General features: G+C 45.8%; 1 protein-coding gene across 2 annotated transcripts in view; it reads right to left on the minus strand.

Annotated features, from left to right (window-relative positions):
* Positions 1 to 23,692, minus strand: part of LOC144121921 (sedoheptulokinase-like) — a 344,102-nt gene that overhangs the window by 219,971 nt on the left and 100,439 nt on the right. The window contains exons 2-4 of one of the 2 annotated variants that reach the window (XM_077655361.1): positions 21,771 to 21,946; positions 12,295 to 12,495; positions 305 to 5,477 (exon numbers count right to left, since the gene is read on the minus strand). In XM_077655361.1, coding sequence (XP_077511487.1) covers positions 4,996 to 5,477; positions 12,295 to 12,495; positions 21,771 to 21,946 — 859 coding nt within the window. In that variant the 3' untranslated portion in view covers positions 305 to 4,995. Of the gene's footprint in view, positions 1 to 304; positions 5,478 to 12,294; positions 12,496 to 21,770; positions 21,947 to 23,692 lie in introns of those variants that run through there. The other variant, XM_077655360.1, reaches the window with a different exon arrangement.

Below are 23,692 nucleotides of genomic sequence, written 5' to 3' on the forward strand. Positions count from 1 at the left end.
ATTCTGTTGGTAATCACAATGAAGTTTTGGTTTATGTTTTATGGGGGTTTAACGTCCCAAAGCGGCTCAAGCTATGGGGGACGCCGTAATGAAGGGCTCCGGAACTTTCGACCACCTGGGGTTCTTTAACGTGCACTGACATCGCACAGTACACGGGCCTCTAGAATTTAACCTCCATCAAAATTCGACCGCCGCAGCCGGGATCGAAGCCGCGTCTTACGGGTCAGCAGCCGAGCGCTGCAATCACTGAGCCACCGCGGCAACCAGAATGAAATAATGTGCAATAAAGGAACACACCAGCAAATAAAGTTTGTCAGGTTTATTAAAAAAACGATCATATGACAGGGTGACTAATGAAAATGACAAGCAAAGATCCTAATGGAAGGAAAGGAAACAAAACCTCAGTGTTGCGATTTATAATGGAAGCCAACACTGTTTCGCGAATTAATAGCATTTTCTAAAACCATTTTGCAGTAGCAGTTGAAAAAAATAGCAAACAAATATAACAAGCATTTTGATCACTGGGCTCAGAACAAAATGGCTATTATATACAAACGATGCAAATGATTTATGGAACCAAACTGCTCTAATTCCTTGTAAATACAATCAAATAACAACAATTCTTCGTTGTACTTTTTTTTCAAAAACTCAAAACTAAGTATAACAGCAAATGTACTCTGTCGATCACATCACACTCAACCACAGGACCTGGAACACCCTGACCCGGACAAAGCATAGAAGTACATTCTTGAGCATTCAGTTGCACAAATTCACCAACACTTCTGTAAAACTAAAACAGCACTCAAAGATAGGCTACCTGTACCAGAAAGGGATACTCCATTTTTATATACTATTCAGTACTTCCTGTCGGCCTGTAATTGTAAAGAAGATGCCGACAACAATTGCTATATTATAAGTCATAATAAACTAAATATTGAAGTGCATTATGCATTATGCTGCTAAAGCAATTGCTAGAGCCAACAGGTTTATATGCTGCTTTTAAACAAATATCCAAAATCTTTGTTAAAACATTTCAGTTGACAAAATTATCTGTGCTATAAGGACGTACAGACCCCTTCCATTTAAACAGCACAAATCCTGTAATGGCACTTTTTCAGAGCAGGCTGTGCAGCCTCTGTCTGTTATTAAGCTGCATTTGCGAAAATGAGCAAGAAAATATTCATCACACGAAAATATAAGCAACAAACGGGTTCAACACATTTGCTAAGCATTGTTATAAAAGAGCAGCTGAATTCATTCCTTCTGGCATGTGTAAAGATGTGAAGCGTGAGAAGAAAGTTCTGTAATGAGCAGCCACAGGATTTGTATCTTACGAAGCAGAACCATTTGCAGCCACAGTAGACTGTGGTGTCTCACAGCCAGCAATAGTTATGTTGCTAAGTTTATCACATAGTTAAAATTCATAAGTGCCCCTGATGCAGAAACGAGCTCATTATTATTTGCACTTATTATTGTTGAGAATATGGAAATGTGCCAAAGATTTCCAGCCAATTCCTGTACGCTGCTTATGGTGTGGAAAAAATCATAACCCCCATGCGAGTTTATTATTACGATAATTTCTGATCTGTTCAGAAGGGCTGTAACTTAAAACAACCTTCTGCTGAATCCCATCAATACAGGCCACTATTTTTGTAACAACCAGGCATGTCAAGGGCATTTCACAAGCAATAGTTTTGCAGGGGCGAACCAACAACATTCAGATTTTATGCTGTGTAGCACACAGGTTCCCGGCAGAATTTTCTATTAACTCAATATTCACTTTCCAGACTAACCCCACTGTCTGACATCCATATATACAAGTTAGAGGCAAACACTGACTTCAGCTCAGCTGAGTAACTAGCAATACAGCAGAAACAGGAAAAGAATCTGTCATTTAAAAAAAAGCTTCACTTAGGTGACATAATGATATTGCAGGCATGGTGCTTGTACATATGAGAAGGTAAAAAAAAAGCAAGCATATTTTCAACTTGCACCTTCTTCTACCGCACAAACAGGCTTACCATATTTCAGCGTGGAACAGGTCTTCTCACTGCCTTTATATAATCCAAGAACCACTTCCTCACAACAGCAAGTAAAGACAGTTTGGAGGTACTGTCTTTAGTAAAAGTTTAATGTCCATGGTGGCATTCATCCAAACAGTCTGGTGGACTATAAATTTTTGCTGCGGTAAACAGATATGTAGCGTTGTTCTCCAAGGGGCATTGGATTGGAAACAGACTGCAGTCAAGCTCTCAATCGTTGCTTCCAGCTGTGGCTCTCCTAATGCTCTTAAAAATGTGAGATGCATTATGGTCGACCCTCACGAGCACAGGCGGGGAAATGACACCAGTGAGATGCTGCCCATATGTGCATGCTTTGGCGAACCATCCAGAAGGCACCAAGAAAGACAGTAAAATGTGGCTTCGAAGATGCTTCCAACTGTGAAAAAAGTTTTATTGAATTATACTTAAAAAACTAAATTTGCTAAAGCAAACACGAACAGCTTTCCTAGTCCTTTTATAAGTGACACACTTTCGGCAGAAAGCGCCCCTGGGGTTCTTAAGACAGTTGGGACCATGTTGAAGCCATATCACTGGTAGAGCTGTGCTAACTAGCTACAGCTTCTGATATCGCGTCCCCACCAAAAAAAAAATCCTTGGGGCGCTTAACAACTTTCGCATACGTAAAGTATCTAACGGCCGGACACAGCCGCAGCAGACAACGCGTCTTATGCAGGAGATAGGAAGACTTCGATGTCAAAAAAACGGTAAAAGATACGTTTCCTACCATCAATTTCTTCGTTTCTCCTCAGCTCCCAAAAAACGCTTTCCAGAGGGTTTAGAAAGGCACCCTGTATTCTGAGGTTTTTCACATGACTGGCGAAAAGGTTCTTGAGGACACCTAAGCTTGTATTCTTACCATTTGTGGCATTTTCCCAAGAAGCACAGGTAATGGGCCCAATATTGGAAAAGTATTGGCATAGGCCAGCCCTGTAAAGGACCAGAGTGAAACCACCCATTTCCAATATTTGCCCGATTACCTGTGCTGCTTGGGTTGCATCCCATTCCTCCTCACCATGATCAACAGAGGTTATCTAGATTACAGGGACGAAATGAAATACCAACATAGCTTAGGTTGCCAATGGAAATAAACAACTTGCACGCTTGAAACGAGAAACCTTTCATTTTCCTTATTACACTTTTCCTATGGCTTTCATGCCTGCACATAAGTACTGAACGGGATGCATGTCAAGATCCCTACCTCTGATAGCTTGCTGATGCTTAGTAGTGGTACGATTTACCAAAATTACTCCTTTCGGAGCTACCTTCCTCGGCGCCCGTCCTGTCGCGTGTGTTCCCTCCTGTGCATGTTTTTTCGCGCTGTTTTCCATTAATTAGCAGTGCACCAACTATCCCCGACAAAAGTCCTGGTTCAACGCACCTTCCACGTCACGACGTTTCACAATAAAAAATTGATAAGTTCACCCACGCAGGAAGTTGTCTCGTCACACGCGTAGCTGGTCCTGCTATTCCGCGCTTCCCGCCAAATGGGAACGACCGGAGAGACACGCCGCAGTAGCCCGAATAGGCTGTCGTCATAAATTAGCAACAGCCTCAGTTTCGAGCGGACCTCCCTCCCCCCCCCCCCCCCCTTCCCCATGCCCTCCGTTCGAAAGCGCAAATTCGGGAGGAAAAGGCAGCCTCGGCGAGCAGGGGAAAAGTACTCCGCGCTGCTCTGCGGCTGCGACTGGCTCATCTGCGGCCGACTTGCCGACGCTGTTGCAGGCCGGCTTCAAAGAGGACATTCCTAAAACCTGCAAGCCGGGATATGTGGGGTGAGACACAAGGGCGCTGGCCCCCTGCGTGGACCGTCTGTGGAGCCGCCACTTGCTAAATGTATGCCAACGGATGAACACCTTGCTCAAAAAGCCGAACAGTAGCGGAAACCCCACAGCGGGGACAGCTTTTTGCTGAATTGTTCATGTTAAGCAACAGCTTAGCCGAAGAATAATTTCTGTAACTAACAGTACTCACAGGTGGCTAGGAAGAATACTTTGCAGCCTACCCCTACGCCCATGTGGCTAAGCGACGCCTTGTGAAAACTCTTGCCGAACCCAATAAAGCACTCTGTACAGAAAGCATGCGTCGGTTCCTTTATTTAGAGGCGGATAAGATAACTGTCCAAGCTCCAAGAGAAGATATTTTCAGCATCAGACTAAAAGCTTCGTGAATATCGAATGTTTTGCTCAATCCGCATTATTTTCGTTTCGTTCACGTTCTTGAAGAACTCACAGAATACACACTTCTTCGAGATCACAGCCACTTCACCATTTATGCTCCAGAGAACTCAGCTAGCATTACACAAGTTTCTCATGTCTATAGACAGCCAAACTTGTTCTAGCATACTTTGAACTCATGGTCACAACAACCTGAACATCACCAACTGATAAAAATGTAAAACAGAGTCGCAAAATTTTCATGCCAGTAACAGCATAATAAGGTATGACTTTTCAGAAACACACCTCACTTTTAACCATTCAAGAATTGTGCAAGGCAAAGCATGGGAAAGAAACAGCACGGCAGTGTCTCAGATAACAATCATCACAAACTAACCAAAATGAACACTTTGCCCTGCAAAACACCTTTCTGTGCCATTCTGTAACACATTTGACATTTAACTTAAGACACATTTAACTACATACTGACTAGCACAGACTGCAATAGTGATGCTCCTATGAGCTCTCTGTGTTGTATCATTTAATTTCAGTAGAACCATAGACAACGAACAAGACAAAAGCCAATCTCATGCTGCATGCGTATAAGTTTGACTTGAAGAAGAAAGCTAAGGACATACATCTAACGGCGCTTTAATTCTTCCTCCTTATCCTGTTCCGGGGAACCGCAGGCTTAAAGCCCGATAAAGTGACCCTCCATTAAAACAACACACGAGAGCGGTTTCACTGAGCCAACACAAACCAACAAGTTCAGCCAGCTGCTAAGCCTTGCTGCCGCTGCCAGCGGCCCGACTTCGCTCTGCGTAAGCAAGCACGGCCAGCGCAGCACCCAGCGCCGCGTCGCCCTTGCCGCCCAGCTCGAGGGGAATGCCATAAGCGTCTTGAACTGCATGCTGTAGGCAGGTGTTGCGCGTCAAGGCTTTTCCCGTCCCCACTATGCGGCGCACGCCAGCACGCTCCAGCATCTCTCGGGGCATCATGGTGTGCAGGTTACGCGCCAGGCCCTGGCAGAGGGCGCGCAGCACGGTGCCTAGGCATAATGCCGACTGCGGACCGATGCCGGACACCGAAGCTCGGGCTCCCGGGAGGTGGCGCTCGCCGAACACTGTCGGGGTGACTACCAAGTCCGGGGGCGGCGGAGTGGCTGTGTCGGCTGACGAGGCGTTGTTAGGAGCGGCGGCCCGATCGTCGCTTCCGGCCGCCAAAAGCCGCTCCCAGATGGCGCTTTCAGGAATACCCGTGCCTGCGTGACAGTGAAATTCTATTGTGAAAAACCGTCAGGTTGATAGTCTTACACAAAAGGCAAAGGCGGCAAGCTGCTGCGACGCACCCACACCTTCGGTACATTTGGAGTAGCAGGACGTGTTCCTGGACCGAGGAACAGTTGCCTCCAGCTCCTTGGATGTCAGAAGTGGACTCCAAGAGCACTGCTTCTTTCACGTGCGCGAACATGTGTAAAACTAGATAAGATGTACTGCAAGCTGCTGCTGTGCAATTACAGAATGTCGCGCATTAAATGAGGCGGTGTACTTCTCGGCAAGTTTTCGGAGGCGTGAAATGGATGCCAGGTCGTAGAAGCAAACATTATAGGCACCGTACTGTCATCGTTGAGATTTCCAGTCGGAAGACTACGTAATTTGCAGCAAGACAGGCCCTCGTCGAGTGCTCCCCAATTATCTGTGTCCTGCGCCAGCAGTGGTCACCCTATCCCCCCTAACATACTCAACTTGCTACTTGATGTTCGGCCACCTCCGGCTTAGAATCCATTCGGTTACTACGCAAGACTATTTGTCAGCTGCATGACACATCTTGCCAAGTCTAGTTCTTCTTAATAACTCCTGGGATACCCTAATTTATGCTCTCTCTCCAAGCCATGCGGATCTCTTACTGTCCCTCATGGTTAGTGGCGAAACTTTCGTTTACAGAGTGCGCTGCGCTCAATTTATGATCAAGCTTTCTCATAAGCCGCCAAGACTCGCCCGCTGCCCCTATTACTCGCAAAATGCAGCAATTGTTACGTACCTTTGGGCGATATTGGTAAGCTGCTGTCAGTATGTGGCAATACCCGTCGAATGCACTCGAAACCATCCTACTGATAATTACTTTCCCATGAATGGAATCCGCAGTCCTTACTTTGCGCTGTCATTAGACGTACTTCCTTGCTACTCCCAATATCGTAAACGTTTGTTCTCTTCAACTATTCTGGAGAATTGCATTAATTTCCTTCGCACTTATTTATTTATTTACTTGAAATTCCTTACAGGCCCATTGGGCATTGTGTAAGGGGGGCGAAAAAAAGATATAATACAGTGCATTAATAACCAAAGGAAACAAAAGGAAACGTACGCAACGCAAAATAATTCACTACAATACAGGATAATGTGCTCACCGAACGTGGAAACAAAGCGCGATTAAGGCAAACACGGAAACATGGCGAGCAAACATAAGTAAGAAAACATCCGAATGGCACGAGTGTAGCAACAAAGCAAAGAACAATAATAGACTTGAACGTAGGTGTGCTAAATGATGGTTTCAGTGAAATATGTGATGAGTTTAGAATGGAAAGACTAGATTAGACGCGGAAGCGATGTTGTCTGGCAGATCATTCCATAATCTGATGGCTCGTGGTAGTGCAGATGAGTTAAAAGCCAATGTGTCACCATATATTCTTGCGAAACTAAACTGATTATATAATCTTTTCGACGTGCGGGATGAGACATCGAGTTGAAATGAGGTAGTTCTATTGAAGTGCGCATATTTGTGAAATAGTGTGAGGAGAGCGATGTCACGGCACGTGCTTAATGATTGTAGAGAAAGATCTGTTTTAATCTGAGTGACGCTTGAGCGGCAGTTAAAGTTTCGTGAAATGAATCGTGCTGCCCTGTTTTGGATAGATTCTAACGCGATGATCATGTTCTTATGATAGGGAGACCAAATGGGAGAAGCAAATTCAAGTTGTGGACGAACAAAAGTGAGGTATGCTAGTTTTCGAATATTAGATGGTGAATTTCGGAGATTACGGCGTAGGTATCCTAATGACTTTGAGGCGACGGCACATATGGATGAGATATGGTATGACCATGAAAGATCTGAAGAAAAGTTAACGCCGAGGTATTTGTAATGTGATACGTGAGAGAGTAGATCATTTTGAATACGGTATGTATAGCTAGATTTGTTATTTTTACGGGTGAAAGAGATGACTTTGCACTTGGATACATTAAGAGTCATTAACCATGAGTTGCACCAGTCGTTAATAGTAAGGAGGTCTGATTGGAGCGCCAGGTGGTCACTAGTAGATCTAATAGGGTGGTATATAATGCAATCATCCGCGAAAATTCGCATACTAGAAGTTATATTATTTGGTAAATCATTGATATAAATAAGGAATAATAAGGGACCAAGCACACTGCCCTTTGGTACACCGGAGTTAACTGGGGAAAGGTTAGAGGACAGATTATTAACAAATACGAACTGTTGGCGATGCGAGAGGAAGTTACGAAGCCATGTTAAAGTTAGCGAGTCTAGACGGAGTGATGATAATTTCGAAATCAAGCGGCAGTGAGCTACGCGGTCGAACGCTTTGGCAAAATCAAGGAATATACAGTCAGTTTGAAGGTTATTGTTCATATTAAAATGCAAATCAGTAGTTAGTTCGAATAACTGTGTTTCGCAGGAGTGACCCTTTCTAAACCCGTGTTGATTAGTGTAAAAAAGTTATTCTGCTCAAGACGACTAAAGACATGCGATGAAATTATATGTTCAAGCATTTTGCAGCAGATGCACGTGAGAGATATAGGACGGTAATTTTCAGCGGAGTTTTTGTTTCCAGATTTAAAAATTGGCACTATTTTAGCTATCTTCCAGTCTGAGGGTAGTATTCCTGTAGTTAATGATTGCTGAAAAATATGAAATAAAATTTTGCTTGCCACTGGAACTGTATTTTTTTAAATTTTTGAATTAATGCCATCAACACCAGCCGAAGTAGATACCTTAAGAGAATTTATGAGACACGTGATGCCTTCTTCAGTTATCTGAATAGGTGTCATGTAGCGGTAATTAAGATCCGGAACTTCCGGAAGGGTGGAATGATCTTCAGAAGAGAACACAGATGAAAAGAAGGTGTTAAATATTGAGGGGCACTCGTTGTCTGAGATGGGGGTGTTGTTACTTTGTAGAGAGATGGAACTATCATCACGCTCAGGGCATACTTGTTTCCAAAACTTTTTGGGGTTAGTTTTCAAAAGGGCTGGAAGATCATGTGAAAAATATTTGTCTTTTGCAGCAGATAAGGCGGAGCAATAGAGTTTTAGTGCATCACTGTACTTGTTCTACGCAGAAATGGTACAGGCACGCTTAGCGGTCCGGTATAGCCGCTTTTTTCTTGTTCCTTAGTTGTTTAAGCCTTCTAGTAAACCAGGGATTAGATTTATCTTTAGTTATTTTGATCACAGGGACAAACCGGTTGATCAAATATGAAATCTTATCTCTAAAAAGTATCCAGTTTTCCTCAACGCATCGGTTGTTAATTGAAGGTAGAAATGTGTGATAAAAGAAGGTTTCTAGTTCTGTGTTGATAACTGTGAAATTAGCCTTATTATAATTGTGAATCTTTTTTGTTACATAGCCCATAAACTGAACCGGGATGTCAATACTTAGCTGAAGTAAATGATGATCGCTGAATCCCTTTAAATGAGTTACTGATCCTATCGTTTCCGGTGCTGTAGTCAGTATCAGATCTAGTATGTTAGTGTCGCGTGTAGGTTGGTTTACAACCTGGAATAGGTTGAAATCGAGCGTCAGGTTACAAAATTCTGTGGAAATATGACAAGGTGATGATAGTTGAGCCCAGTTGATTAAAGGAAAATTAAAATCCCCGATGAGATAGATGCTATGAGCAGGACATAACTCTGTTGCTTTAGTAATACTGATACGCAATTCATTAACGAAAGAATGACTAGAATCTGGCGGGCGGTAACAAGCGCCTATCAGAATCCTAGTGCAAGATAGTAGGCAGCCGGCCCACACAATTTCCAGATTTGAATCGGTGTTAATTACGTATGATGTTATTGTTTTCTTTATGCCTAAAAGGACGCCACCGCCTCTCTTTCCAATGCAATCATGCCTGTATATGTTGTATGAATGTGCACCGCGAATGATTTCGTTGTTTGTAATGTTAGGATTCAACCAAGTTTCTGTAAGAATGATGATGTGCGATTCACTATCGTCTAGGAAAGAAGAAAGCAGATCGCGTTTTGGCACTAGGCTTCGGATGTTGCATATGACAAAGATAGTGATTGAATGTTACGTGCACTCGACTCATGGGTATCATTCGGGCATTAACTATTGTTTAGCTATCTGTTGGACGGCACAACACTGTCTGTAGTGGTGTTATATATGTACGTCTTGGGTCCCATGTGCAGTTTGTCAAAAGATAGTTTGAAAGGCTTGTTCAACGCCTTGGCAAATTTATAAAGCTTCTTCCTTGCCTGTCTCGTTGTGAGCAAGAAATCTTCGCCGATGGAAAACGAAGTTCCCTTCAGTTTACGTGCACATGAAAGAATGTGCACTTTATCCTTGAAAAACATCATTTTTGCTATAATTGGCCTCCGCTTATCATCGTTATGTTTGCCTAATCTGTGAACGCGTTCGAACTGTGTACCGTTAAAGGGGCCCTGTAACGTAATCTTAATGCGTTCTTTTGCTTTTTCTCTTGCAGTTGTTGAGTTATGACGACGCTGTTACTACCGGTAGTAACACGCATATTCTGTATCTAATATTTTAATTTGATCGAAAACCAAGCCGCCGCGGTGGCTGAGTGGTTATGGTGCTCGGCTGCAGGCCCGCAAGACGCGGGTTCGATCCCGGCCGCGGTGGTCGAATTTCGATGGAGGCGAAATTCTAGAGGCCCATGTACTGTGCGATGTCTGTGCACGTTAAAGAACTCCAGGTGTTCGAAATTTCCGCAGTCCTTCACTACGGCGTCTCTCATACCCTGAGTCGCTTTGGGACGTTTAACCCCCATAAACCATAAGCCATAATTTGGTCGAAAACCAAAATCATGGCAGAGACGCTGTCGGCACACAGTGGTGGCCCTTTGCAGCAGATATGACTTCAGTTGGCGGGCGATTATGATTGGATAAACAATAAATAGCACACAAATTGTGTTCATTAGCAAAAAAATATTATGTTGTGTTGTGTCCCTTCATATTAATTTGAAAAACTAACAGCTTTGTCTTACGCAAAAGCATTTCACATCTTGTGACAAAAAAAAAAGCACAAGTAGAGGCGCTCGCTATTACTTTGCATCAAAGAACTTCGCGACCTCGGCACTGTATTGTTACTCTCTACACTAATGTCGAGCCTGCTTCCGATGCATTTCCGCTCTTTTTCTTAACCGACGCGTTTACCGACGAGCGCTCGCATCCTTAGTTGCGACGCCACTGTATGGTCCACTAAATTCGAGTTGCATTGCGATTTGCCATGATCCGGAGGTATTGCGCGGTCCCAGTAAAGACGGTTCTCGCGGATTGAGCTTGCACCAATTTGCCACTCAAAATGAACATAAAAGAATGAGGACGGAAGCGCTTCGAAATCAGGACCACCCGAAAAGGCGCGTATGCTCGGTGTATTTCGCTCCAAACGCCTTCTAAGGATCGCCAGAAGCTCTCGCATCCGCCGGTTGCAAGTTACGGCGCCAACAACGCGATGCGGCGCCGATAAGCAACACGCTTGCTTCCACAGTGCCTGCAATGTCAAGCACTCTTGGGAGATCACCGGAGGATGAAGCAAGTATCGTGCGATGTGCTTTACTTTATTTACAGAACATCAGCATAGCAACGAACAATGTGGCAGTGCCCACTTGAACGCGCGTCTCAATTATTAAAGCTATACTTTACTGAGGCTGGTTAGTTAGTAGGAGCTTATCCGCAAAGCGCTAAGCGGAGACTGTGCTTTTGCCCGTTAACTCTCACTCCTCATTCTTCCTACTTCAAATCTACGAATGCCCACAATGAGCAAGAAGTGAATAACCACGGAGGGATTCTGTTTGTCGTTCTAACTTACCTATGCTCAGATTTGTTACAAATTAATTCTAAACGCAGCACCAAAGGCTTTCCTAGTTAAACCGTTATCAAGCACACAAAAGCGTAGGCTCGCTGAAGAACGGAAAGAAAGGACGCAAGCTGGAGTAATGAAATGCGGGAATATTAAGGCCACAGATTGTCTTTTGATTCTGGAGGTGTTCCCGTCGCGGTGGCTCAGTGGTTAGGGGCTCGGATACTGACCCGGAGTTCCAGGGTTCGAACCCGACTGCGGCAGCTGCGTTTTGATGGAGGCGAAACGCTAAGGCGCCCGTGTGCTGTGCGATGACAGTGCCCGTTAAAGATCCCCAAGTTGTCGGAATTATTCCGGAGGCCTCCACTACGGCATCTCTTTCTTCCTTTTTTCTTTCACTCCCTTTTTTATCCCGTCCCTTACGGCGCGGTTCGGGTGTCCGCCGACATGTGAGACAGACGCTGCGCCATTTCCTTTCCCTAAAGACCAATTCTGGAGGTGGCCTCAGGCATCCTCCGCGCGAAGCCACGCATCCGGCTCCCACATGCAGGTAGACGCACTTTGCCATTCAGAGAGAGTTCAAGCGCAGCAGTGCCTCCATGCCCTGAGCTGCCATACTCTCGCTCCTTCTTCTTGCCTCTTCCAACGTTCACTTTACCCAGCTCCTGCCTCGCCACTTTTGCGCTCACAGCTGCCCGGGTAGCGAAGACTTTTTTACAAGACTAATGCGAAAGTCACACTGCATACGTAAGTAAAAGGTTGACTTCAACAAGAACAAAACTGCGGGCATGCAACTACCCGCTCTTTAATTCGACAGTCTATCCCTGTCCTTGAGAACCCCGCGATGTAAGAGGCCGGCTCCACTCCTTACAAGCCAAAATTTCCATCGTCACGATGCGATGGAAAGGCTTCCTTCTTCCCTTACTATCAGTGGATAAGTTTGGTCGATGCAAAGACCAGTGGTTAATGCAAACAATCCCCGCTTATCCTTCGCACAGGTGACTCACCCAGTTGGTGCATCCACTGTTGGAGCATGCGCACGAAGATGGCGAGCACGTTGCCGCCGTTGAGGGAAGCGGCCACGGCCAGGTAGCGGCCGCCGAAGTAAGGGAAGGCCTCCAGGGCGCTGCCGGCCTCGGCGCCAGCCGGAGGCACGAACGACGGCTCCAGCAGGAACGACAGCTGCGCCGACGTGCTCATGTTCAGCACTGCGCAAAGAGCGGCGGGGAAGAGGGGTCGTAAAGGCAGGGCACTGGAGACGTCACCACAAGGGACGCACACCTTCGCAAGTAGTGCGAAGGCAGCGTGGGGGCAAGGCGACACGGCGAGGGGCCAACCTGGCTAACCAGTGCCACCATTAGTTTTACCAGTGTTTGTCACTGTAACGTATGTGAAGTCAGTGAGGGGCCGCATATGCCATGAAATGTAAGATATATACAGCAAAGCTAGGAGGAAAACAAGAAGGAAGCCCCAAGTGACCGTCATTGAGAAATTTTACAACGAAAGATAAAAGCCGCGCCGGACCTCTTTTTGGGACTCATGTAAAAAATTCAACCCGTTTGACGTCTGCTATGATAGTTCTACATGCAATGGCTTTGGTTTTTCCGTGAGGAACATATTGTGACGCTTGCGATTCAACGTCGTCAGTGAACATTTGGCTGAAATAAGGATTGGAACTGCACCTTTCCATGCCTCCATTGGTTACAGCCCGCAGCTAACTATATTGTTCGGCACGCAGTTCCGCTTTCTGTTCGGCTTGCAGTCATTTTCATATGTGAGGTGCGACGCTACGAAAGGTACGGAAGTAATCCGCATGAAAAAAATAAATGGAGGCGTGTTACTCCGCGCTTGTTTTGAGGCCGAGTGGTCTGCGGCACGACAAAGCCACAGCGTGCCGTCAGCAAAAAGAGCGCATTTAATCAAGCTCATGACCCATGTATCATGCAATAAGCCTGCAGGCAAATGCTTGTTATTTTCTGTTCACCGCAAGGAATGCAGTACGTTCCGACCGCGGATGTAGCCAGCACAAACAAGAGCGCTAGTACTGACACCGTTGCACCTGATGTATGAAACGGTAAATAGTGAACTTTCGTATACATGCTTGCATCTCGGGAGCTCAGCTCCTCCACTACTGCATCCTCCACACCGTTGGCGAGCAACGAAGTAAGCGAATCAACGAGAGCGATATGATGCGCGTCGCTTAGACCATGACGTGAGCTGAGTGCAGGAGGCAGTGAGCAGGCTTCCTCAGGCGATAGGTCTGCGTGCCCGGCTTCGACCGGACCCGATTTAATAACCCGGCGCCGGCATCGGCAATAACGCCTGTCCTCTCTGCTGCGTTGTTCTCACAGGCGAAGCGTACGTCTGCGCTCCCCCCCCCCCCTCCCCCCCCCCCGTCCCCCTCCAACTCCCACCAACTTGCTCTCGGCTTTCCTGGAGCGCCCTTCGTGAAGCCAGCCCATGTCCTGACGCGACTCGCCTTCGTGTTTAGAAATCGATGCCCCTTAGATAACGTTCTCAAGATATCCATATCGTTCTTGAAATTTAGGTAAGTATGTCCTGTGATCGTCGTACCAAGTGTGGTTGTATTATTTGCAGTAGTTAATTACCTGCTCTCAACATACACCCCGAAGCCGCAATTTTTTTATTTATGATGTTCTATAGGAGGAGTATATTCCCTGAATACGCCTGTGATTCTCATTCTAATAGAGCTGACATATGAAAACATGTATAGCGAGAGGATCCGCGTTCAATCCCCTCCGCGGCGACCGCGTTTCAATGGAGGCGAAACGCAAGAGGCGCCCGTGTGCTATGCGGTGTAAGCACACGTTAAAGAATCCGTGGTCTAAATTAATCCAAACTTCGTAGCCCATATGTCGACCCGGGACGTCAAACCTCACAATTTACAATTTACCACATTCTGTCAGCTAAAAACGCACTAGAATCGTTCGATTAAAAGTAAGTTCAGATTGAAATTGTGAACACATCTCGAGTTCTCCTCTGTTGGACGGACGGACGGGTGGAAGTTAGGAGCGTCCCCTCTGAAACGTGGTGGTAGTTGGCACCATGCTCGGTTTTTTTTTCTTCCCTTACATTTCTTCAAATAATCCTTCAAATTTAACAGTATTATATATAAAATCGTCCTTTTTTGTTTAAATACAATTATCAATCCTAAACTCAAAAAGTCAGGCGCTGCTTCTTGGGTTATCATTGAACGATTCCTTCCTGATTTGCCTTTTCCCATTTTTAGTACACAGCTCTACAGAACCCTTCTTTTCCATTGAACTAATCCACTTCTTAACGTCTTCATTTCTTACCTGCCTCTTAGAGCTCTTTATTTTCCGTCCTTGTTACCTGCATACTTACTGGTTACTTTGCGGCTTCGTTTCCGCCATTTTGAGCCAACGGTCTTTCTGAATAGGTATTTAAATACCTTAGCTGCCCACTTGTTATCGTAATATTTCCTCAGGAGTTCTGTATATAATGTTTGAGCTTCCCGCGCTTCGAAGGATGTCCGGCCCTGGCCCACCTGCACTGCCTCATTAGTGGTTTTTCCGTGGGCACCCTGTTCTAACCTTCCAATAGATTTCTTATTTCTTGTGCCGACTGAACTTGTGCCCTTAGGCACAGAACCACATTTCCAAAAGTAAGCCCTGGCGTCATTATCCCATATCCAAATACTTCTCAGTGTACTTCATACTTGTTGTACCCCCATTGTACCACAAGCTTCATTGTCGCGGCACCTCTTCGCCCGCTCGCCCTACAGCCTGTTCGTGCTTTTCCATGTATTTCTGACCTTCGTCTACCAATAGACTTAGACACTAGTATCCAGCCAGTCTAGCTGTCTCGTGCCCTTGTATTATAAGCGCCTGACTGACGGAACTGTACAAAATCATCATATCTGACTTAGTTGCCCTAAGAGTGAAGCCTAGAGCGCCTCTTTCGTCTCCACAAGAATTAACCAGACAGTATAAATCTTCCTGGCTATCAAGTAATAGTACAATATCGTCCGCATAGAACAAACCAGTAAGCCGCTGCTTTACGACCATTCCGCCTAATCTGTACATTAGGATATAACTTAGACGACTTTCTTGTAGCCTTATTTCCATATTTATCACATAAATCATGAACAGCAGCAGAGATAGAGGACAACCTCGCCTCAATCCTTTGCGTAGCTCGACAGCTGCCGCACTTCTCATCCCTTTCCATACAATTTAAGCTTTATAATATAGGGGTATATTTTTTTATGAAATAAATTATCTTCTGACGGATACGTTGATAATTAAATACGTTCCACAGGAATTTCTTATTTACGCTGTCGTGCGCACCGTTTATGTACGGCAAGGCTAAAAACAAAAGGCCTGGTTTCCGCCCTAGCTATTTGTTTCCATTGGGCAAGCACGAACAGGCTATCATCTAAGCGCCGAACGCTTCTGAACCCGCTCTGAAGCTCTCCTAGTATCTTATCACTTTCTACCCGTGAATGCATTTTTAATTTCACAGCCTGCACCGCCACCTAACTTACGCGACGGCAGAAAACGGGCGGCGACATTGCGGCGGTCGCTGCGATGCCGTGATGTCACGATGAAGCCACATCACCTTTGCGGCGCTTGAAGCGTCGTCTTCGCCATGAGAAGGCCGCCACTGAACGCTAGCGTCTAATAAATACTACTCATTCAGGGCGTTGTCTCTTTTGTCTTTTCATTAGTGACAATAAATAACAATAAGTAATTAATCCATCAGTCTTTGGCTGTGCCACGTTCAACTACGTGCACCTCGTGCGATCTGAGCATACAACCGGCATCGCACGATTCTCACGCCGTCCGTCGTTCCCAGATTGCCCGCTTCTTCTTTTTTTCCTTTGCCTCCCTCTTTCCTGATGTCCTCTATGGAGGCAAAATGGCAGCGCTAGAAAGCAAAACGCAACCGCTGACCCTAAAGAATACTTACGCACATAAACCGAGCACCCTACGTGGCTTTGTATAGTTAGCAAAGGGATGAGTGTGGCAGCCGCTATAAAAAAAAACGGTCGCCGATCTGTCCTTGTTTCCGTTTTCGTCCATTGGGATATTTCGCGGCGCGTATATGCGCATGCTTTTGATCCAGACACGAGGACGTGATGTGCTTTGCGGAGGCGCGTGACAGATCGTTCCGTCTCCGATTGCTCCCTTGTGACTGTAATGCATCATGGCAGCAAAGGCTGCTTTCTAAGGTACTTTCAGCTACGTGCGTAGAGGGCGAACAAAAAAACAACACTTCTCTGTCCGAAAAAACTAAAGCGCAAGACTGAACAAAGAACAGCGCTGCTTCGCAGCACGAGCCAGCGCGGCCTTCGCGGCAGATGATGGCCAAGAGTGAGTGTTCCCATTTCATCGCTGATGTTCCCCTCAAACGAGCGTCCCTAGCCAAGGCTGTTCGACAAACAAAGAAAACGCTCCTTCTACGCTCGCTAACAGCCTCGATAGTAGTAATGGAACCTGGGCACGTACGCTTCTTGCCGACAACGAGAAAATACAGCCGTCCATCACTACGTGCCCGTCGATTGCACCGCACTGATTATGGCGGTGCAATTCTGTTAGTTTTAAATGGTTCACGGTAACCCTATTACGTGTAGAACAAAGAACACAAACGAAACGAAACATCATAATGACTATAAAGCTTTAATGATTCAGATTCCGTCAAGTGGAAACCGTGAGTACCTCAAGACGAGAACGCTGCAACACAGCCGCGCACATAAAAGTTTCAAATTGTGCCATTGCGTTTCGACAAAGCCCTACCATATATCTGCGCATAGCAGCTCTGTAAGTCCCAGTTCAAAAGTATCATGTCTGGAGTGAACGTGAAAGTCTGAAAAAGCATTAAATTTGAGGACCATCTGACCGGAAAGCAACTAATAGAGCAATTATGCATGTCGGGAACACACAACCGGCCCTTGCTTCGGAAAGTAATGGGCATGCGCAGGCAAGTTTCAAACTTTTTTGTAACCGCTATTAATCTCCCTGCACTGGCCTAGAACTCACTCCACTTTTACAGGTCATTTAGCTGAGACTAGAACCCCTGAAACCTTGCACTGGCGAATTATCAGCGCGCTGTGTCTTCTATCTTTTTTTATGACGTCGCGACTGACGGCACCGTAATTTCGGTGAGACCTGGCGCGGCGACAAGTGGCATTTTTGCCCTTTTTAAAGAGTACCTGCCACAAGAATTATCTAAAGCCGCCATTTGCCACGCCGCTTTGAAGGCAGTATTTAATTATCTCGACAGGTAATGTCGCCTGATTACGTGGTCTCAATGATAATGTTATCTAAATCAGCATGAAACGTCCAGCAACGTTAAACGGTTCGATTTCTCCAAGCCGTATGGCTTTTGCACTGGACAGAGACGCAAGGGGAGGCGAAGTAACGTACGCAACAACGGTAGCGCACTCCTGAAGAAATCTCCCAGCATTTTCCTCTGCTCAGAAAGGTGACTCTGCAGCAGACAAAACCAAAATCAGAGTTTGCCTATTTTATTCCTTGTTTACTCGCCCACGCAACACTAATTAAACTACGCCACTTTGGTGCCACCGTTTATTCAATTTGTCGCCTGTCGGCGATCCAGAGGCACCACGGGTGGAGGGTGCGAAAAATGTCTGGATCGCCGATATCGCGGCGAAAAAGAAAAGAAAACGAGAAAGCGCCGCCAGTGCTGGGCTATTCGCGAAGGCGACCTCGTTGGGGTTAATTACTTGCGTTATGAAAGCCTTGCCGGTGGGTTCGGATCCCACGAGCGGCATATGATTGTTTTCTCTTTCGCTTTCTGATTAATTATCTTTAATCCGAAAAGAACTCTGATCACACTAATTTCTCACTTAACAACATCGCCAAAAAAATTCGTTATACTCCCTTTGACTTCAATGGTTTCTCCTCGGCACGTGCTGTACAGGGTCCTGGAAATCATTTATATGTATTTCTATTATGTATGTTATGCATGTGATATCGTTGTTGTTGCATCTTACTGTTTCTCTTTAATGTCTTGGAATTGTGAATTTTATACCGTTTACTGTGATTAGTTCACATCAATGCTTATATCCCCATTTTATGTCTTTAGGTAATATCATTACTTATAGTTTATTTTTAAATTTTATGTTAGCACTTCTGGCGTTCCAATTCTATTGTTTGTTTTGTGGATTGTGTGTGTTGTACCTGCGCTTTTTTTACCGTTATGTCGCAACTTCAGGTGTTCTTCAACTATGTGGAAAGGAGTAGCGAGCGCCATAAAGATGCACACCTCCTATTGTGTTCACTTCAATGAATAAAAAAAACTGCTGGCTTTTTTCGCATACTGCCGTCATGTCCAACATTCTAGGACAAAAATTTTGAATACCGGAATATTGTAAAGTACCCTTACAAAAATATTGAAGGTAATGGTCTATTCCTCGGATGCGCAGCAAAATCTTTCTTTTAAAGCTGTTCAGTCGCTCGCATATAGCAATTAAGACTGCCATAGAAAACCTACGGGGAACGTTTTTGTCGACAGCACAAAAAGAAAAAATTAAAAGCCTGCCAACGGGAGGTCTGCGGATATACTGATTGTTACACTGAAGTCTTCAAATATACGAAAAAAATTGCGCTCATGGATTCTTTCGCGTTGAAAAATGATTTTGTCCAGAATTGCTGGCAACGTCAATGCTAGTCCAACTTTTAAGCTACCAACGTTCTGTTTCCGATAAAAAACGACGCTCCCCATATCTCGGATCACAAGCCTATCAAAGTGGCTCGATATGGCGTTTCACTGTATATTAAACGTTTGTGCACACGTCACAAGGCACACCGTGTATAAGCACGCCGCCATCGCGAATTTCACGTACACTTGCTAAATCACGACCGCAGTTGCAACACGCGCTGCTAAAAATCTGTGTCGACCACATTTGCGAACAGCTAAAAGAAAAATGATAGGCGTAACGTTAAGAGACCGGAAGCGGGCAGAGTGGGTGAGGGAACAAACGCGGGTCAATGACGTCCTGGTCGAAATCAAGAGGAAGAAATGGGCTTGGGCAGAGCATGTACTGCGAAGGCAAGATAACCACTGGTACCTAAGGGTAAAGGAGTGGATTGGAAGAGAAAGCAAGAGTAGCAGGGGGCGGCAGAAGGCTAGGTGGGCGGATGAGATTAAGAAGTTTGCAGGCATAGGGTGGGCGCAGCTGGCAAAGGACAGGGTTATTTGGAGAGACATGGAAGAGGAATTTGCTTTGCAGCACTTACGGCAAGCTACACGTCTCTCAGTAAATAAGGAGAGCTAAAAGTAATAGTTGAATACTTAGCTATACTAAACATCAGTTAACCGGCCTACTAGTTAGCATGGCTCAGCTGTATTCTGGTGCGCTACACCACAGACAATGCAATACCAAAATTAGGGCCTTTCCAACTCAAAACGCTTGTTTCAGAATCGCACATCTTAAATGAAACACAATGTATAGGTACCTGTAGAGAGCCATGCGCTTGCAATGCCACCGTTTGACGTCGCTTTGACACCGGCGAGACGCACGCGAAACGACGACAGCAGCGGTGCATGGCTTCACAGATAACAGTTCGAACTAATTAGGCACGGCGGCGGTCTCGACATTACATATTCGGGCCGGTCACTGCCTCTGCCAAGGAACGTGCACAGGTGTACTGTCGTACCCCACCCGAGTGGTCCTCGTTCAGCAGAGTTGCATTTTCTTTTTTCTTTTTTGTCAGACGTGCCATCGCAGACCACGCCCACCTGCGGTGCCGGCGCGCCAGGACACATTTTGCCACCGAAAGCTGCCTAATAAGGGGAACGTGACCAGCCTGAAAGCTTACGGCTCCGCTGCTTCGAGCCCACTAAGCTCGCCCAGCGGGGCCATCCGCCCATACGACCGCCGACATGAGCGCAGGCGCGCTAACAAGCACCGCTTTGGATCCCTGCATTTTGCGGAAACGGCGGCTAAGCCCGGCTCCTAGCGGTAAATGGAGCTGACAGCACAATGACCGCGCTCAAGAAATGGTGTAACCCGCCGTCGAAAGTAAATGGAAGTCTTCTCCGTTGAAACCAATTAACTTCTTTAACGCAAAGGGTAATAACCACAAGTACCCTGAATACATAAAATTTTTTCGCTAATATGGATAATAGGCTTTCAATTTACTTTTTGGAGCACCACACCATACTGAGCGCGGGACTCCTTCATGGTTACGATGCCCCAGGGGTTAGCAAAGAGAATGTTGATCGGCTTTTGCGACATGTGCACTCTGGATTCTTTGGAGACCATCCAAACTGTTCTGGAAGCTCGGAGACACACTGACTACAAAAAAAAAAAAGATGGCGTATCCCGCATCAGGCATGTTCGAAGGGTTCGTTGATAATGGCATAACGTGGCCTCATGAAATAATTGCCAGTCCAGCTGTAACAGGACGTTGCGGGTTTACAAAAACGGGAAGGACAAAAACAGCAGCACTCGGCGCGGCCGGCTGTATTATACGTCTTTTGAAGGTGCAGCTGATCAACTCAAAGATTCTGAAATTCAATTAGAGAGGAGGCAGGTGGCTTTGCCCCGAAAGTGGCGGTGCGGCAAGAACCAGGAAGGCCGCAAAAGTACACCGCTACTTCTTTTAGTGCGAAAGCACTTGTAGCCACACTCCGCAGGTTTCAGCACCGTGTATCTGCGTATGCGTGGGAAGCCTGCGAGCAGCAAGTGGAACTGGCTCACTGGGTCAGTCGACAGCTACACAGAGCTGTGAGTAGGCGGCGGCGTCCACCTACAAACTGAGGAAGCGGAAGGTTTACACTCCGTTGATTTTGAAAGAAGGAAAGGTGGGTAATTATGCGTGGTTAGACCAAGAGCTCGTTGATGGCCTTATTAACTATCAGGAAACGGCTACTTTCGCACGACGCCACCCGCCGCAGTGGCTCAGTGGTTAGGGCGCTCGGCTACTGATCCGGAGTACCCGGGTTCGGGCCCGACCGGGACGGCTGCGTTTTTATGGAGGCAAAACGCTCAGGCGCCCGTGTGCTGCGCGATGTCAGTGCACGTTAAAGATCCCCAGGTGGTCGAAATTATTCCGGAGCCCTCCACTACGGCACCTGCTTCTTCCTTTCTTCTTTCACTTCCCCTCTATCCCTTCCCTTACGGCGCGGTTCAGGTGTGCAACGATATATGAGAGAGATACTGCGCCACTTCCTTTCCCCAAAAACCAATTATTATTATTATTATTATTATTATTATTATTATCACGACGCCTAAATTGAAATCACATTTAGCCGTGCAGCCATAGAGCACACTTCTCGAGCTTACTTCCTCGCTCGAAGACAAGCCAGTGATGGAGTCCCGTGGGCCGTCTCTTCGTTAACGTCCTGAATATGGCTCTAATTTATTTATTTACAATACTTGCGAGCCGTTATACAGCGGGAAATGAACACTTCAGGGTTACAGCTGTCGACCGAACCAGCTGGGAAGCCTGGCAAACGCGGCGCTGCCACCCACCGGCGTCGCTGTCTCCGGCGCCGACGGACAGGGCGGAGCACTGCATGTCCCCAAGCGCAGCGTGCACGGGCGTTCCGGCGGGGATGCCGTACCAGGGGTGCTCCAGGCGGCCGGCCACGGCACCCGCCTCCACCACGCCAGGAAGGAGGCCCACCGGGAAGCCCGCCTCCCGGAGACTGCACAGATGAGCATGCACAAGCAAGGGGCGTTACACGCGGTGCGCATTCAATCAATCAGTCGTCTACATGCTGCACTACTCTCATGTGTAAAACGTGGAATGAAATGAACGCAAGACATTGGCTGCGAGACCGCTGAACAAATACAGACACCGTGTTTTGAGCCCATTCACATATTCCTTTCTTTTGGCCTCAATAAAAGAGACCGAGCTTGCGGACGTACCATCCCTCACTACACAGGTCTTGACGACACGATACTGACCACATAACTACTTCCGTAAATGCGAGCACGCAAAGGCTCCGTTCCAACGGCGATACGCAATTCCCTGTGAGTTTCCATTTTTGAGCGCGCACAGACTACGGACCTTTTCATACTCTCGACAGTTCTTCACAAAATTATGGTTCAGACCAATAAAAATAGCAGATCATTGTGTCTAACTTAGCGCCTACTAATTCCTGTGTCCTCTACTACTGATAATTCTAAATCTTTTATTCTTTCCTCCTTCATAACACTGGATCGGTGCCCGCCATGTGGCGCGTCTTCAACACAGCCCTGCCTCAAATTTTTCACGCCATTTAAAGCCTCGTGTACATCGTCACCTTCAATGGCTTCCTAGATCATTTCGTACGTTTCAGCGGACGTCTTACTGAACCGTTAAAAGTGTATATTGTAATATTTGCTTCATTTTCAGATTATTTTAAGTATTATTGGCATGCCTTCGGTTGGCAACTTGCATTACACAAAGGGTCATTCCACGCCGAACGTCCCAGACGTTGTGCTCGGCCATCTCCTATTTGTTCAAAAAAATTCGTGGAAACTTATCGTAATGTGCGTAATGAAAGCCTGAAATATTTTTGCGGAAAAAAAAATTATTCGTGAGGTGAGGTGAGTTTGAATATTTAGAAAAGGCAAGAAACACGGTACTGCTCAATAATTAATAACAAGTGCAAATTTCTAGAAAACACCTCAAAAAATTTTCATTGACATTTTCACAGATTCTAGCTTTTGATATAATTCGGAGCATGCAGCTTTACATGGCATAACTATTTTTAAGAAATCGAAAAAATTATGAAAAGGTATCATTTTTGTCGTTTTTTGTTTGAAATATCAACTTGCTCTTGGAAATTCGGAAATAGCCGTTATGCTCCTCTAGATGTCTCGTACCTATAATAAATGTTACAGGTGATGAAACTGCGTACACAAAAGTAAAAAAAAATTACTAAATTTGCAAAAAAGTGCGTTTTGAGCCAAACACGGTCGTTAATTTCACCCTGAGGTGTTCCAAGTAAAAATACAAACATAAACGGGTTACGTAGAACGATTTATTGCCTTTCATTTCTGAAATTTTTATCGAGGTAATTTTTGTTTGAAGCGAGAAAGGAACTTTTCAATTTGAGCTCTCGGGCCGCAAGTTGCGTCGTCCCTTAACGCCTCTTCACCGCAGGACACGGCACCTGTCATGGCAGGATACCTATGGCCAGATAACTTCGTTTGCTGTCGTTCGCTGGTTTTCATTTTTAGGACTGGAGCTAAAGAAGGTATCGCGCGACATATGGCGGATCGTATAAAATTAAAGAGATCGTGTTCCGTTTCGAAGTTCGAAGAGACCCGCTTTTGTGCGGGGCAGCCAAGAGAAGATAAACAAGGGTATTCAACTTTCTGTCTCGCATGGACCACGAGGAGGGATGACCAGCTGGCATGGCAGGCATATCACAAGTGCTTTATTTTTATATCCGAAAAGATCG

This window comes from Amblyomma americanum, chromosome 2 (genome assembly GCF_052857255.1).
Source record: "Amblyomma americanum isolate KBUSLIRL-KWMA chromosome 2, ASM5285725v1, whole genome shotgun sequence".
NCBI classification, from domain to species: domain Eukaryota; kingdom Metazoa; phylum Arthropoda; class Arachnida; order Ixodida; family Ixodidae; genus Amblyomma; species Amblyomma americanum.